The following is a 12,916-nucleotide window of genomic DNA, read 5'->3' as shown; positions in this document are numbered from 1 at the left end:
TGCCCCCGCCCCGCTGCCGCCGTGCCGGAAGCCGGGCTCGCTGCGAGGCCGCGGGGCGCTTTCGCTTCCCGGCGGCAGCGCGGCGCCAGGCGGGGGAGCTCGCGGGCCAGCACCCCCCCCACGCACCCCACACACCCCCCACACTCCCCTCCGGGCGGCGCTGCTGCAGCTGCCGCCGCCATCGTCGCGGGCCGCTTTCCGCCTCTCGGCCTTCCCAACATGGCAGCGGCGGCGGGGGGCGGCCGCGGCTCCCGCAAGCCGGCTCCGTCCCGCAGCGGCAGCAACAGCAGCAGCCATAGCGGAGGAGGAGGAGGAGGAGGAGGAGGAGGAGGAGGCGGCGGGGAGCGCAGCGTCTTCCTCTTCGACCGGCGGCGGGAGCAGGCGGACCCGGAGGAGAAGGTGCTGAGCTGCGGCAGGGACAGCTACCGCGCCTTCCGCGCCGCCGTCTGCCAGGTGCGGGCACGGGCAAGGGGGTGGGGGGGATGTGTGTGTGTGGTGGGGGAGCCCCAACGGCCGCCAACGGCCCCTAACGGTCGCCAACGGTCGCGCCTCGCGGGCTGCGGCGGGTTGAGGGGAGATGAGGGGCGTCGGGTGCAGCTCCCCCCTCCCCCCCCCCCCTCCCCTCACGGGCCCCCTGGCGGGGCGCTGAGGGAGGGCGGCGGCGGCGGCGGCCCCGCAGCTCCCCCGTGTGGGGAGGGAGCGGCCGGCCCTGTGCTGTCCAAGGTGTTTGCCGGGAGGTGGAGCCGGGCCTCCGGAGCCCTGCTCTGCCCCCTCGGCGCCTCTCGCTTTCGGTGGCGGCCCGCCGAGGCTTCCGGGCGCTCTCAGGTGGAAGTTTCGTGCCGCTTAGTTTGCTACTTTAAAACAGCGACCCCTTCTTCTCCGTCACTTGCTGTCTGCTCGCTTGTGGAGAGCACGAACTCATCAACCGCCTTTATCTCTTTATCTTATATCCTTTAACTCGTGGTGCGCATCGTAAGCTTTGCACGAATTCATTCTCACCAAACGTTCGCTTTTGGTTCCTTTGCCCAGTTGAATTTCCACGCCGTTCTCCAGGCTGTGTGTTTTTGCAGAGCGTTGCTTGCTTTGCCCTCCATCTGGACAGTGTTCACGGTGATACTTTCGTTCTGGGATGGGTGTTTTGAGTTACCAGGGTGGGCAGGAGTGCCTCTCACACGCCTGCCTGTCCCTTGCACAGATCTCTCCTGTTAGTGTTCAGGATGGCACATTACCGAGCTGCCTTGCTTTGCTGCTTCTCATCTCTGCAGCGTGCTCCAGCAACTTCTGTTTCCATGCCTCTTCTGTGTACAGTGGTTCACAGGTTTGGGCCTATTTAAAGGTTTATTTAGCAATAAACCATCAACATGTGCCATCCTGGGTTTTCTGATCTCAAAACCGTGTTGATATCAGGGCTTTCCTGCCACAAGGCAGACCACTCGAACACAGCACTTGAGAAGTTCGGCTCTGCAAAGCAGAACTTGATGTTTTTGGATTTGGTGGCACTTAAAGTGGAATTTTCAAGTAGAAGTTCTTAGCATGTCAACACCCAAAACATTCTCACCACTCCTGGTAGAGTTAAGTCGTGTTTTGAGGTGTTAAGTCTTGTTTTGAGGTGTTAAGTCTTGTTTTGAGGTGTGAAGTCTTTAGGATAATAGAGTCCATGCTGTTAAAAACCTGTGCAGCAAAAACCTTGAATGATCATTCCCTCAGGGAAAGGGCATCTGTAATAATGTGTTGTCTGCAAATTCAGCCAGAGATGCCTCCATCACAGCTAATTTCAGCAAGGTCACACTTTACAGCTCAGAGCTTTCATTATCTTGTGGAACGTCTGATTCTGAATGCATGTCAGTTTCTCAAGGTAGATTGTTTGACATGTCCAGTAAATACTGGTACAGCAAAAACTGTCGGGCTTGGTGGGTTTGGGAAGTTTGGCGTCTGGTGTGTGGCACGTTGACATTGTAGAGGTTTTCTTGTTGGGTTTTTGGAAGAGCGTTATGGCATCTCAGTGCCTCTGGCAGTTTTGTACACGGCAGTTCGCCAAGCATTTTCTGCAAAAGGCAGAATTGCTGGCATCCTGAAAGTTGGAACTAACTACTTTCAGGAGAAAGATGATGAATGGATTCACGGGATCGAGACAGACTTTCCCCACTTTATAGTGCTGAAAACCTTTCAGGGAAGTGATGAAAGTTCAGGGGGAAAAAAAATAATCTTTTTGATAAGCAAGCTTTGAATTGTTTAGATAGGATGAAGCGGAATGTCATCTTCACTTTTCTCCAATTAAAGCTATTAGAGACCATCTGAGTGAAAGATGAGGCAAACACAGTGTATCTAACAGCGTTTATTTCCACGGTTATCCTGTCTGGTGGCTCAGCCTCACTACATGCTTGGCTTTCGATCTACTTTCGTTGGCAGTTTGTCACACGACTGAGTTATTCTGCTGTCACAGCTGGGGTGGGCATGCATTTTTCTATATGCCAGCTGGCTGTAAGGATGGCAGTGTCTGGCAAAGGTGCTGGGTATGTGTTCAGCTGTTGGAACTGTTTTTGCTCTGAGCATCATCTTATGGCAGGAGAGTTACTTTAGATATTCCTGAACACATAAGAGTTAAAGGAGGATGTGTATCTTGGAAAATAATGTTTAAAGCTGATTGCAAGCTGAGAATATCTGAGTACTTGAAGGCATGGTCTTAGGCTGCTGCTTCTTGAGACTTATACTTTAATCTTTTTACAGCAGAGCTAGGGAAGTGACTGTCCCTCTGTACTGAGCTCTGGTGAGGCCGCACCTCAAGTACTGTGTTCAGTTTTGGGCCCCTCACTATGAGGTGCTGGAGTGTGTCCAAAGACTGCCAATGAAGTTGGTGAGGGGTCTAGAGAATAAGTCTTAGAAGGAGTGGCAGAGGGAGCTGGGGCTGCTTAGCCTGGAGGAAGAGAGGCTCAGGGGTAACAATATCCTCCTCAACAATTACTTCAAAGGAGGTGAGGATTGGGCTCTTCTCCCAAGCACCAAGTGATAAGATAAGGAAATGGCCTTAAGTTGCACAAGGGCAGGTTTAGGTTGGGTATTAGGAGGGATTTCTTCACTGAAAAGGTTGCAGAGTATTGGAACAGGCTACCAAGAGAAGTGGGTGAGTCACCATCCCTGAAAGGTCTTCAGAAAACGTGTAGATGTGGAGCTTAGTGTCGTGGTTTAATGGGGGGCTTGGTGGTGCTAGGTTGAAGGTTGGACCAGATGATGTTAGAGGACTTTTCCAACCAAAATGGTTCTATGATTCCTTATGCTGACATAAGGTAAGTGCATTCCTGTTGGTGTAAAAAATTGAGAGAGTTGAGACAGGTGGTTTAGCAAGTGAGACTTGGGTTTAGGAGCTGATTCATTTCCTCTGTTCTCTTTTTTTATTATTATTAAGATATTTGTATTTCTGTTTTGAAACTTCTGTTTGTTTTGGTTTTGAAGTAGATACTTGTCACCTAAGGACTTTTGAAACTGTCCCCTAACAGCATGGGTGACAGCGTGGTTAGATGTGGCATTATATGGTTATAAATTAGCCTTTCCTTTCTGGGGAGGAGAGGAGAGAGATCATAAAACTATATATAAAAGAGGTTGGAGCGTATCTAGTCTTCATTATTCTTGCTTGCAGTGATCCTAAAGCAGTATCCTCTTAACTGAAAATGATCCTGTTAGTTTGATTCTTCCATTTATGCACTGTAGAGCGTAGGTGGAGCATTCATGTAACTTCAGTCCCCAGAACCATGAAGTTTTGAGATGAATAAGTGAAATAAATAGGGATTTTTATCTCTTTGTGGGAGTGAAATTGCTTGCACACCTTTCAATCTTTTATCAGGTCTATGGCACTGTTTGCTCTGATGTTTAGAGTTTAATTGGAAGGTGATTGCTTGCAGTGAGGGGAATGGAGATAAGCAGCTAATCCCAAATTCCATCCGTGGCTTAAGTTGCCAAGTACGCAGTGAAGTTGGGACACCTCAGTTTGATGCTGAACTAGTAGGAATCCTTCCAGGTGCTTGTAGAGGGCACGCTGCTTTTTAAGCAGAAAGATCCCTGTGTTGAAAACTGCAGAGAAGTGTTGTAACATGTAAAGGGGTATTCGAAATGAGTCTGAAGGGTGCCTTTGATACTGAATTCAGTGTTACTACATAATTATAAAATGGACTCATTTAATTTTGACGTCATCATTGTGGCCACATGGTTTGAAGAAAAGTATGTGTGTACAAAGAGTAAAGATTTGTAATTTAAGTATATGCTTGAAATTTCAAACATACTTAGAAGCCAAAAATATTTTACTTTAAATGTTTTGTTGAGCTTTCCGTTGTATCTTTCCCATTGAGTCCTTTCATTCTACCAACTGCTTAAAAAGATTCTTTTTCCAGTCCTCCATAATAAATTCCAGTGCATTGCTATGCTGAGGGAAAAAAAGGTGTTCATTGAAAGGGAGTAATGAGAGAAAAACACAGCTGTAGTAGGAACTCAAGAAATAAGTGTAATATTTTTTTTTTTGTATTTGCTTGCCAATGCCTAATAAGTAACGTTTAATGACATTACTTGTGATCAATGAACAAGTATTAGCACCTTAAGCTGTTTATCACCAGAGGGTAATTCTTAAATCCTTTTAAGAGCTGTTTTAATACCTCGCTAAGCTACTGTCCCAGTAATTTGCTCAATGCAAGTACTTCCATTCTGAATAATGAAATCAATCCATCTTGCAATGATTATATTTTTGTATTAGAAAACCTATATTCGGTCACTCACTTTTCAAGATTACGTGATCAGGAACTAAAATAGATAATGTTAAAACATGCCATACATACACAAAATGTAGGGCACATGTAAGACCCAACAATATTGAGATTTTTTTTCCCAAACCTGCCATACTGTGTTTCAGGCTTCACTGAAATGCTTGTGTGTAGCACCTTTGCTTTTGTTACTGACATTTCAGAAGGAAGAGGATACAGTTTGCATACCTCTGTGCGCTTGCAGTGCTATTTAATAATGTAATACCAATTATTACATGTATTTGTAAGGCTACATGGTTTTTAAGTTCACGCTCAAATTTGAACAGTGGTGATACTCAGATGCATGGTGTCTGCATTCCTTGAGCATGAGCTATCCAGGGGCAACTTCCTGGATGTCACAAAGTATTTTGCTTCTGAAGAGTGGCTTCTGAATCCTTGTTACTTTTATCAAGTGATGCCATGCAATACAGTTTCATGGTGGAAGCTGCATGGAGTTGATGTTAACTTTGGCAGATAACTTTGTTATTTGTGCTTGTGAATTTTTGGTGAGAGTTACTATAAATGCGCAGGCTTTGAACAAGTCTGCTAATGGCAGCATGTTTCTTGTATAAGTTATAGGGTCCTCATCTTTCAGCGTAAGCCTTGCAAGACTGTGTAGGTTAACTCGCTGTTCTGGAAAAGATTTTTTAGATCTCCATATGTAGCTTCTTTAGAGAGCTTCTGTCATGCAGCTACCTTCTGTTTTTTTTTTTTGTTTGTTTGTTTTTGTTTGTTTGTTTGTTTTTTTTTGTCTTTTTCTGCTATAGTTGTGATACTGTTTTCATGTGGTATCTTCAAGTAAAGCATCTTTTATTATTGATTTTTGTTCTACGTAGTGATGTTCTTAATGTTTCTGTTGAAGTATCTTTTTGTAAATACTTACATCAGTAGCCTCTGAAAGTAGCGAAACCCACAAGCACTACAGAGAGGGCAAGGCACTTCATGTTCTGCTCTTTTATCTTGTGCAATTTGCTCTTTAGGCTGAAGTGTTTGTCAATAAAGAATGTTTCAGAACGCTAATGCTCAGTGCTCTGTTTTGTAAGTAGGCTGTCTGTAGTGACCATCTGCCCAGGGGCTACTGAGTAATCCTATATTTCTGTCATGTACAACTCTGAGCTCTGAGAAATGCTTACAGATAACTTCTGTTTTGAATGCAAGTCCTTTTCTAGAGACCTTTGGAACCTTTTTCTGTTGATATACAAAGATGTTTTATGTTTCTGTGATAACATTAATTACATCCAAATGAGCTTGCTCTGCTCATTTGCTCTGCTACCATGACTGCTTGGTATTAGGTCCTTGCTACCAGATCCTCAGCAGTTCATCATCATCTTTAGAGACCGACTGGGTGACCCAACAGCAGACTGGAAAAGTTTATCTGATTAATGCACTTAGTAGCTGTTGTATGCAGTTGTTCTCAGTTACTTCCAGCAAGACATTAGTCTCCATTTAATATGTTTAATCTTATTTATTTGCTATCTTGTATGAATGACCTTAATATTATTCAGGTACATGAATAATGGAGAGATGTGATATAAAGATCCAGTAAGCGCAACTGAAAAACAGTTCTTGGTTTGAAAATCTGTGATTTTAGAATACATTTTTTCCCTTAAATGTGTTTTGTAGTTTCTTTCCTTTGCTGATCTAACAGATTTCTTTCCATTTGGACTGATAAGTCTTCTTAATGGTGCATAAAGCAGGATAGCTGACTGCTAAGTGTCCATCTTTCAGGTGATAAGTTGGCAGGTAGCACCGAACATTCAGCCAATTCAGTCAACCTGCAACTTTGCATGCAATTACAAGCTCACAGAGCTTGGATGTGGCGTTTAGGCTTTTGTTTTATTTTAAAAATTCCTGAACAAGTTGCAGCAAAAAAACTCCTGCATCAATGTGAAATACTCAAAGTAAAGCCGTGTTTACTTATATTATGTAGCTGAGGTACGTAGGTATATTCTGAGAAAATTAGTAGCTATAAAGGACAGCACTGAAAATGCCCATGCTGAGTTTTGGTACAATTAACTGAAGCAGTTCAGGTTCCCATTAAGAGGTTTGCACCTCCAGTCTGATCCTGGTAGCCAGAAAATTATTTCTGGGCTAGTTGCCATTTTATGGAAGATGACTGCATGGCTGGTAAGTCTGTGTTATCTCTGGCTACATCGCTAAGCTGCGAGGCCATCGTTCCCCAGGAAGTTGCAGAGAGCCACGGGGCCATGCTGTGTTTAATGCTCCCCAAAATGCACTTTGCTCTCTGGGCTGCCAGGGCACGCTGCTGGCTCATGCTGAGCTGCTGCCACCAGCACCCCCAGGCCCCTTTTTGCAGAGCTGCTCTCTAGTGAGTCAGTGAGAATGTTCCCTTCCTTCAGTTTGCAAAGTTGACCCCGTCAATGATTATTTTATACTTTGCAGTGTTAGGTAAAATACCAGAGGACCACTAGAAGCAGACCGGTGATTCTTAACCTACAGTGTGTTATTTCTTCTTCATTTAACACTTAAGTCCATCCGTGTTGTTCCAAGCCATGGTGATATGCACACAAAGTTGGACATTTGGTTGTTGAACATCTTTTCCAAAGCAAATGGTAAATCTAGAGGCAAAATCTGTTGACTTCATGTTAAGTGTTGCCGTTGGCTTAGCAGCCAGGTAAGACTCACAGTGCATGTTCAGATCAAACAGGAAAATTTGCTTTGGGTGCCTGTGTGATGATATACAAGGGAATAAAAATGAAAGTGAAACCTGATTAAAGGAGTTTTAGCTGCTGATAAGGTGTCTGCAATCTGTGAGCTTCTGTTTTTTGTTAGCTTCTGGGTTTTTTTTTGAGTGTGTTTTTAGTATATAAAGAAAGTCATCAATCACAGGTTAAATTGAACCTTGATTCTTGATTGAGATTTAAGAGTTAGGAAGATCACAGTTCATTGACACTTGAGATATATACACACACGCATACATATACTCATTTTAGCTATAAATTGCTCTGCTGAAAGCTTCTCGGATGTCTGGCATTCTTCATCTGGCTGTTTCAAACTCTTACCTTCTAGCCTGATACTCATCTCATGTTGTACACGTCCACCAACAAACTGAGAGCCATTAACTCTATTTACCATGAAACACAGGCAGCGCTTCAGGCTGAGCCTTCAGTTTATAAAGAATATGTTTCTTTTGTTAGAGTAAAGACAGTTTTTTTGCTTATGTACCATTTCATAGGTGCAGTACCTGGCTTCTTGAGCTAGGCAAAACAGGCTCAGCGCAGGAAATTTTTCTTAGTTTAACTTATTTCCAATTAACAGAAACCTTTGATTGTTCTTTGCTGAAGGGCAATCAAACAAACATGTAGGGAAACACCTTTCCTCCCCTTCGCCAAGCTCACTTTCTGCCCTCTATTTCCCTTCCCTGATTCCCAGCATAAACTTTGCTTGTCAGCTCCTTTCGTGAGGCATGAGATAGAGCCTTGTGCTTAAGGGTTTCTCTGTGCCACTCCTCCGGGCTCCTTACTGGTTTTCTTCTGCTCTGGCACAAGCCACAGACCTGTGGGGGTGGGAGGGTAGACGGGAAACTCCCTGCTCTGACATAGCTCCTCCACAGGCCACTGCGCTTTTCAGGTTATTGCTGCTCTGGCTTGGTGCACCTCCTTTCAACGTTGTCTGTAGCACCCACTGGTGATGTCTCCTGCTCTATGTCTCCTCTGTTGCTTCTCATGTGTCTTCTCCATGTCTTCCCCATTAAGTTTGAGCAGAAGCATCATATGTTCCTCCAAGTGGTTGAAATTTTGGTGTGCGGTGGGTTGTCCTCATTGGTTTCATTTGGCAGTCACTTAGGGCAGTTCATGGCCTTCTCCCTCACTGGTCACTCCCCGTGGCCCTCTGGGAACAAAACCCTGCAAAACACAGGCAGTGCTCCTCTAAGTGTAATTATCATCTGTGACTCAGCAAACAATGTAAATGGCTCTTAAGAGTACAAAGAAAACAAGCTGTAGTTGTTTTCCTAGCCTATTCAGAGTCTGGTTCATTGCCATCTTCTGTGCTTTTTATTTTTCTGGTGTCTCTTTTTTATGGATGTGGCTGTGCATCTCTGTAACACTGCCATTTTTACATTTGCATGTAGTGATCCTACCTAACCAATCATGTAGGAGCCCTTGTCTTTTCACAATGCATCCGTTTTCTTAGAGAACATACATTCTTTTTTTTTTCTCTTAGATTGTTAATTTGCAGTTTGTCTCGGTCTTTCCCAAATTATTTATTTTTTCTTTGTATCAAAAAAAAACCACAACATTTTCCATACCTCTTTTGACATAGCATCCAAGCACATTTTTGCTGTGAATGCACAGGGACGCTTCTGAGTGTAGTGATGCTGTTGTACTCTTCAAGATGTTGTTGATGGAATCACAGAATAGTTGAGGTTGGCTGGGACCTCTGGAGGTCACCCGGTCCAGCCCCTGCTCAAGCAGGGCCACCCAAAGCGGGTTGTGTGGGATGTGTCCAGGTGGTGTTTAGATATCTCCAAGGAGGGAAATGTGAACCACACCTGGGCAAGCTGCACCAGTGCTTAGTCACCCTCGCAGTGGGAAATGTGTTGCCTGATGTTCAGAAGAAGCCTAAAGTGCTTCAGTTTGTGCCCATTGCCTCTTGTACTGATGCTGTGCACCACTGAAAATAGCCGGGCTCTGTCCTCTTCACTCCCTCCTGACCCAGTGAAAACTCAGTAACCAAAGTTAGTAAGCAGCTCTTATTTATTACGGTGCTGGGTGTGTGTGGGATAGCTCTGCCTAACACACACACCAAGGATGACAGGCAGTGCGCTTATATTAGCGGGATAAATACGTATTCATTTCATTTCCATCTCTTGCATATTCATCAAGTCTCCAAAGACTCATTAACATAGGTTCCCTTCCCTATTCGCATGCATACTGGAGTCCTTGGGTGGTCATTGGGCATACTCTGGTGGTCTTTTGATGAAGGCCAGAAGTCTTCCTCACTGCTAAGCTTCTGATATTTCCTTTCTTTGACAGACTTCAGCAGTCAAGCCAGTTCTTGCTGGTTCCATTATTCATATACTCCTTTACTCCCTTGTCTTTGGGGTAGTTAACGTACAATTGTGCTAGCTAAGACCTACAGAATCAACATCCTTTATCTTGTTCCCTGTCTCACTCCCTCCAGGTATTTATAGATGTTGATAAGAACCCCCCAGGCATCCTCTTTTCCAGTCTCAGCTCTCTCAGCCTCTACCCACAGGAGGAATGCTCCAGCCCCTTCATCATTGTCACAGTCTTTCACTGGTCTCTCTCCAGTGTGTCCATGTCTCTTCTGTACTGGGCAGCCCAGAAATGGACCCAGCACTCCACGTGTGGCCTCACCAGCAGATAGCAGAGGGGAAGGATCACCTCACTCAGCCTGTTGGCAGTGCTCTGCCTGATGCAGCCCAGGGCACTGTTAACTACCTTAGCTGTGAGGGCACAGTGCTGGCTCGTGTTAAATGTGGTGTACAACAACATAAATACTTTAGACAAAAAGCTAGATTATGGTTGTGCATCTGGAAAATTTGTAGAAGAATAATCAAATGTATAATCTGAACGTGCGTTAGGTTGTCATATGAATCTTCTGAAGTCAAGAATTAGGTGCATTATTTGTGCTTATTTGAAAAAAGACATAATGCCAGGCTGAAAAGGGCTTAGCAGTGAAATCTGAACTTGATAGCAAGTCATCAAAAGATAAAATCTCTCTTACATGCTGGAGTTGTACTGAAAGATGAAACATGACAGAACACCAGCTGACAGAATCAACTGTTGAAGTAAATTACCCAGAAAGTTAATCTTTTTTCCAGGAATGACCAGCTCATCCTGCTGGAGGCTGCATCCACATAATGGGACACCAATTGAGCTCCCTCACTGCTACCAGAACCCTGGGCAGAGATAGGGAGAACTGAGATTATCAGGTGGAGGGAAGGAGGAAGCAAGTGAAGCTGTCAAACGGAACTTTGATAAGTTGGCCACAGTTTACAAAGCCTCTTACATTGCTATGTGGGTAACAACAACAGGTTGTCTGCAGTTAAGACCACTGAACTTGATCTGTGAACCTGCCTAGTAATTTATCTCCAAAGGACAACCAGAGTTACGCAGAAAGGAGCTGCCTCCAGTACATGGAGTAATGCTGGGCTCCCCCAGGAAATGCAGGTGTGGAGCTGCCTATGAGCCTGCAGTTACATCAGCTTCATTGAGATCCAGTCGTACAGTGAGTGAGAGCACAGAAAGGAGAAGGCTGCCCCTACTCAGACAGCAGGCTCATGTCTTGTGCAAGGACTACCTCATCCTGCTTTCTTACACTTCAAATAAATCTTGGACTCTTCACAAGGTTTTGAAAGTAGAAGAAAATTTGGGGGGGAGGGGGTGTAGAGAAAACAGGGAAGCTGTTTTTATATCTGGAAGGAAAATATGCTAATCTGTGCTCTCAGATTCAAAACTCTCCAGTCCAGTTATTCACTGTTAACCTCCAAGAGCATGGTAGGATGTTAGTATTTTTAATTGCTTATTTCATAGAATCATTAAGATTAAAAGAAAAAAGCCCTCCAAGATCATCTGGTCCAACCATCCCCCTACCACCAATGTCACCCACTAAACCATGTCCCTAAGCCAACCTTTCCTTGACTACCCCCAGGGACGGTGACTCCACCACCTCCCTGGGCAACCCATCCGAACGCCTGACTGCTCTTTTTGAGGAGAAATGCCTCCTCATGTCCAACCTGAACCTCCCCTGGCACAACGGGAGACCATTCTCTCTAGACCTACCACTGGTTATCTGTGAGAAGAGGCCGACCCCCAGCTCCCCACAGGAGAGGGGGTCTCCGTTCAGGTATCTGTAGAGAGCAATGAGGTCTCCTGAGCCTCTTCTTCCCCAGACTGAACATCCCCAGTTCCCTTAACCACTCCTCACAGGACTTGTGTTCCAGGCCCTTCACCAGCTTCGTAGCCCTTCTCTGGACACACTCCGGCACCTCCATGTCCTTCTTGCAGTGAGGGGCCCAAAGCTGAAACCAGCACTCGAGGTTTGGCCTCACCAGAGCTGAGTACAGGGGGACGATCACCTCCCTGCTCCTGCTGGCTGCACTGTTCCTGATAAAAGCCAGGATGCCATTGGCCTTCTTGGCCACCTGGGCACACTGCTGGCAAGCATCACCCTACACCCCCAGATCCTTTCCCTTTGCACAGCTTTCCAGCCATTCTGCCCCACGCCTGTAGTGCTGCATGGGGTTGCTGTGGCCAAAGTGCAGGACCAGCACTTGGCCATGTTGAACCTCACTCCATTGGCCTCTGCCCATCTTTTCCTTGTTCTGAGTGTTACTTTCCTACACAGCTTTGCCATATGGAAATCGGTGCAGTGTGAGAGGTTAAGTTGAAGTGACTTTTACATAACAGTTAAAAGTCTAGAGTAATTATTATATTTTTGAGTCTGAACATCAATCACTTCATGTCATGTCCATTTGTTTCATTTGTACCAAGTGCTATGAGAAATCTAATAATTTGTTGTTGAGGTATTTTGCTAATGGATGCCAGCTGTATCTTTAACGTGGTAGCAACCAAGGTGAAAGTAATTGGAAGATAAGAAGCAGACTTCTCTGACAAAACCTTAAATGGTGGTTTAAAAATATTTTTGAGAGTTTTAGCACTAGGTATAGAAAGAAAGAGATATGGGAAATGATCAGAGCAGGTTGCTACATGTAGTGCAAGAGCTTCAGGGAGAGGTCTGGCTAAGACTGGACCTGTTGGAATCGTGACCACAGGCTTAAAAGGGTTGATGGAGTTAAACATGACCAGAGTTGGCTTTCACCAGACCTGGAGTCTCAAAGATTTGGAGAGGCAGTAAAAAAAAAAAATACAGATACCTGATACGTTATTTTCAGAAAGAGATATTAATGTTGGTTGCCAGGGTGCAGAGATCGGGGTGTGTAGAGACATATACGTAGAGGCATGTAGAAAGCAGGATAGAAAGTCCAGAGCTGCAGAAGCATTCAGAAGTTGGAAAGAGCAGGGGGCAAATGATTTAGGTTTCGAAGAATATACTCGAGTGTTTTAATGATAAAGAATTTTCTAAAAGCAACCTTAATATTCCATGTATGATACATGTATAATTGGAAAACAAGTATTTCAGTA

At 44.9% G+C, this 12,916-nt stretch overlaps 1 protein-coding gene across 1 annotated transcript in view; it reads left to right on the top strand.

Moving 5' to 3' along the window:
• Positions 1–219: 219 nt before the first annotated feature.
• SMCHD1 (structural maintenance of chromosomes flexible hinge domain containing 1) overlaps positions 220–12,916 on the top strand; it is a gene marked incomplete at its 5' end in the record, with an annotated part of 78,791 nt that continues 66,094 nt past the window's right edge. The window contains one exon of the mRNA XM_084281659.1: positions 220–453. Coding sequence (XP_084137785.1) covers positions 220–453 — 234 coding nt within the window. The remainder of the gene's footprint in view (positions 454–12,916) is intronic.

This window comes from Netta rufina (assembly GCF_964035555.1).
Source record: "Netta rufina genome assembly, chromosome: 2".
In the NCBI taxonomy this organism is placed as follows: Eukaryota; Metazoa; Chordata; class Aves; order Anseriformes; family Anatidae; genus Netta; species Netta rufina.
The sequence above is the reverse complement of the archived record's forward strand: the minus strand, read 5'-3'. Positions and strand labels throughout refer to the sequence as shown.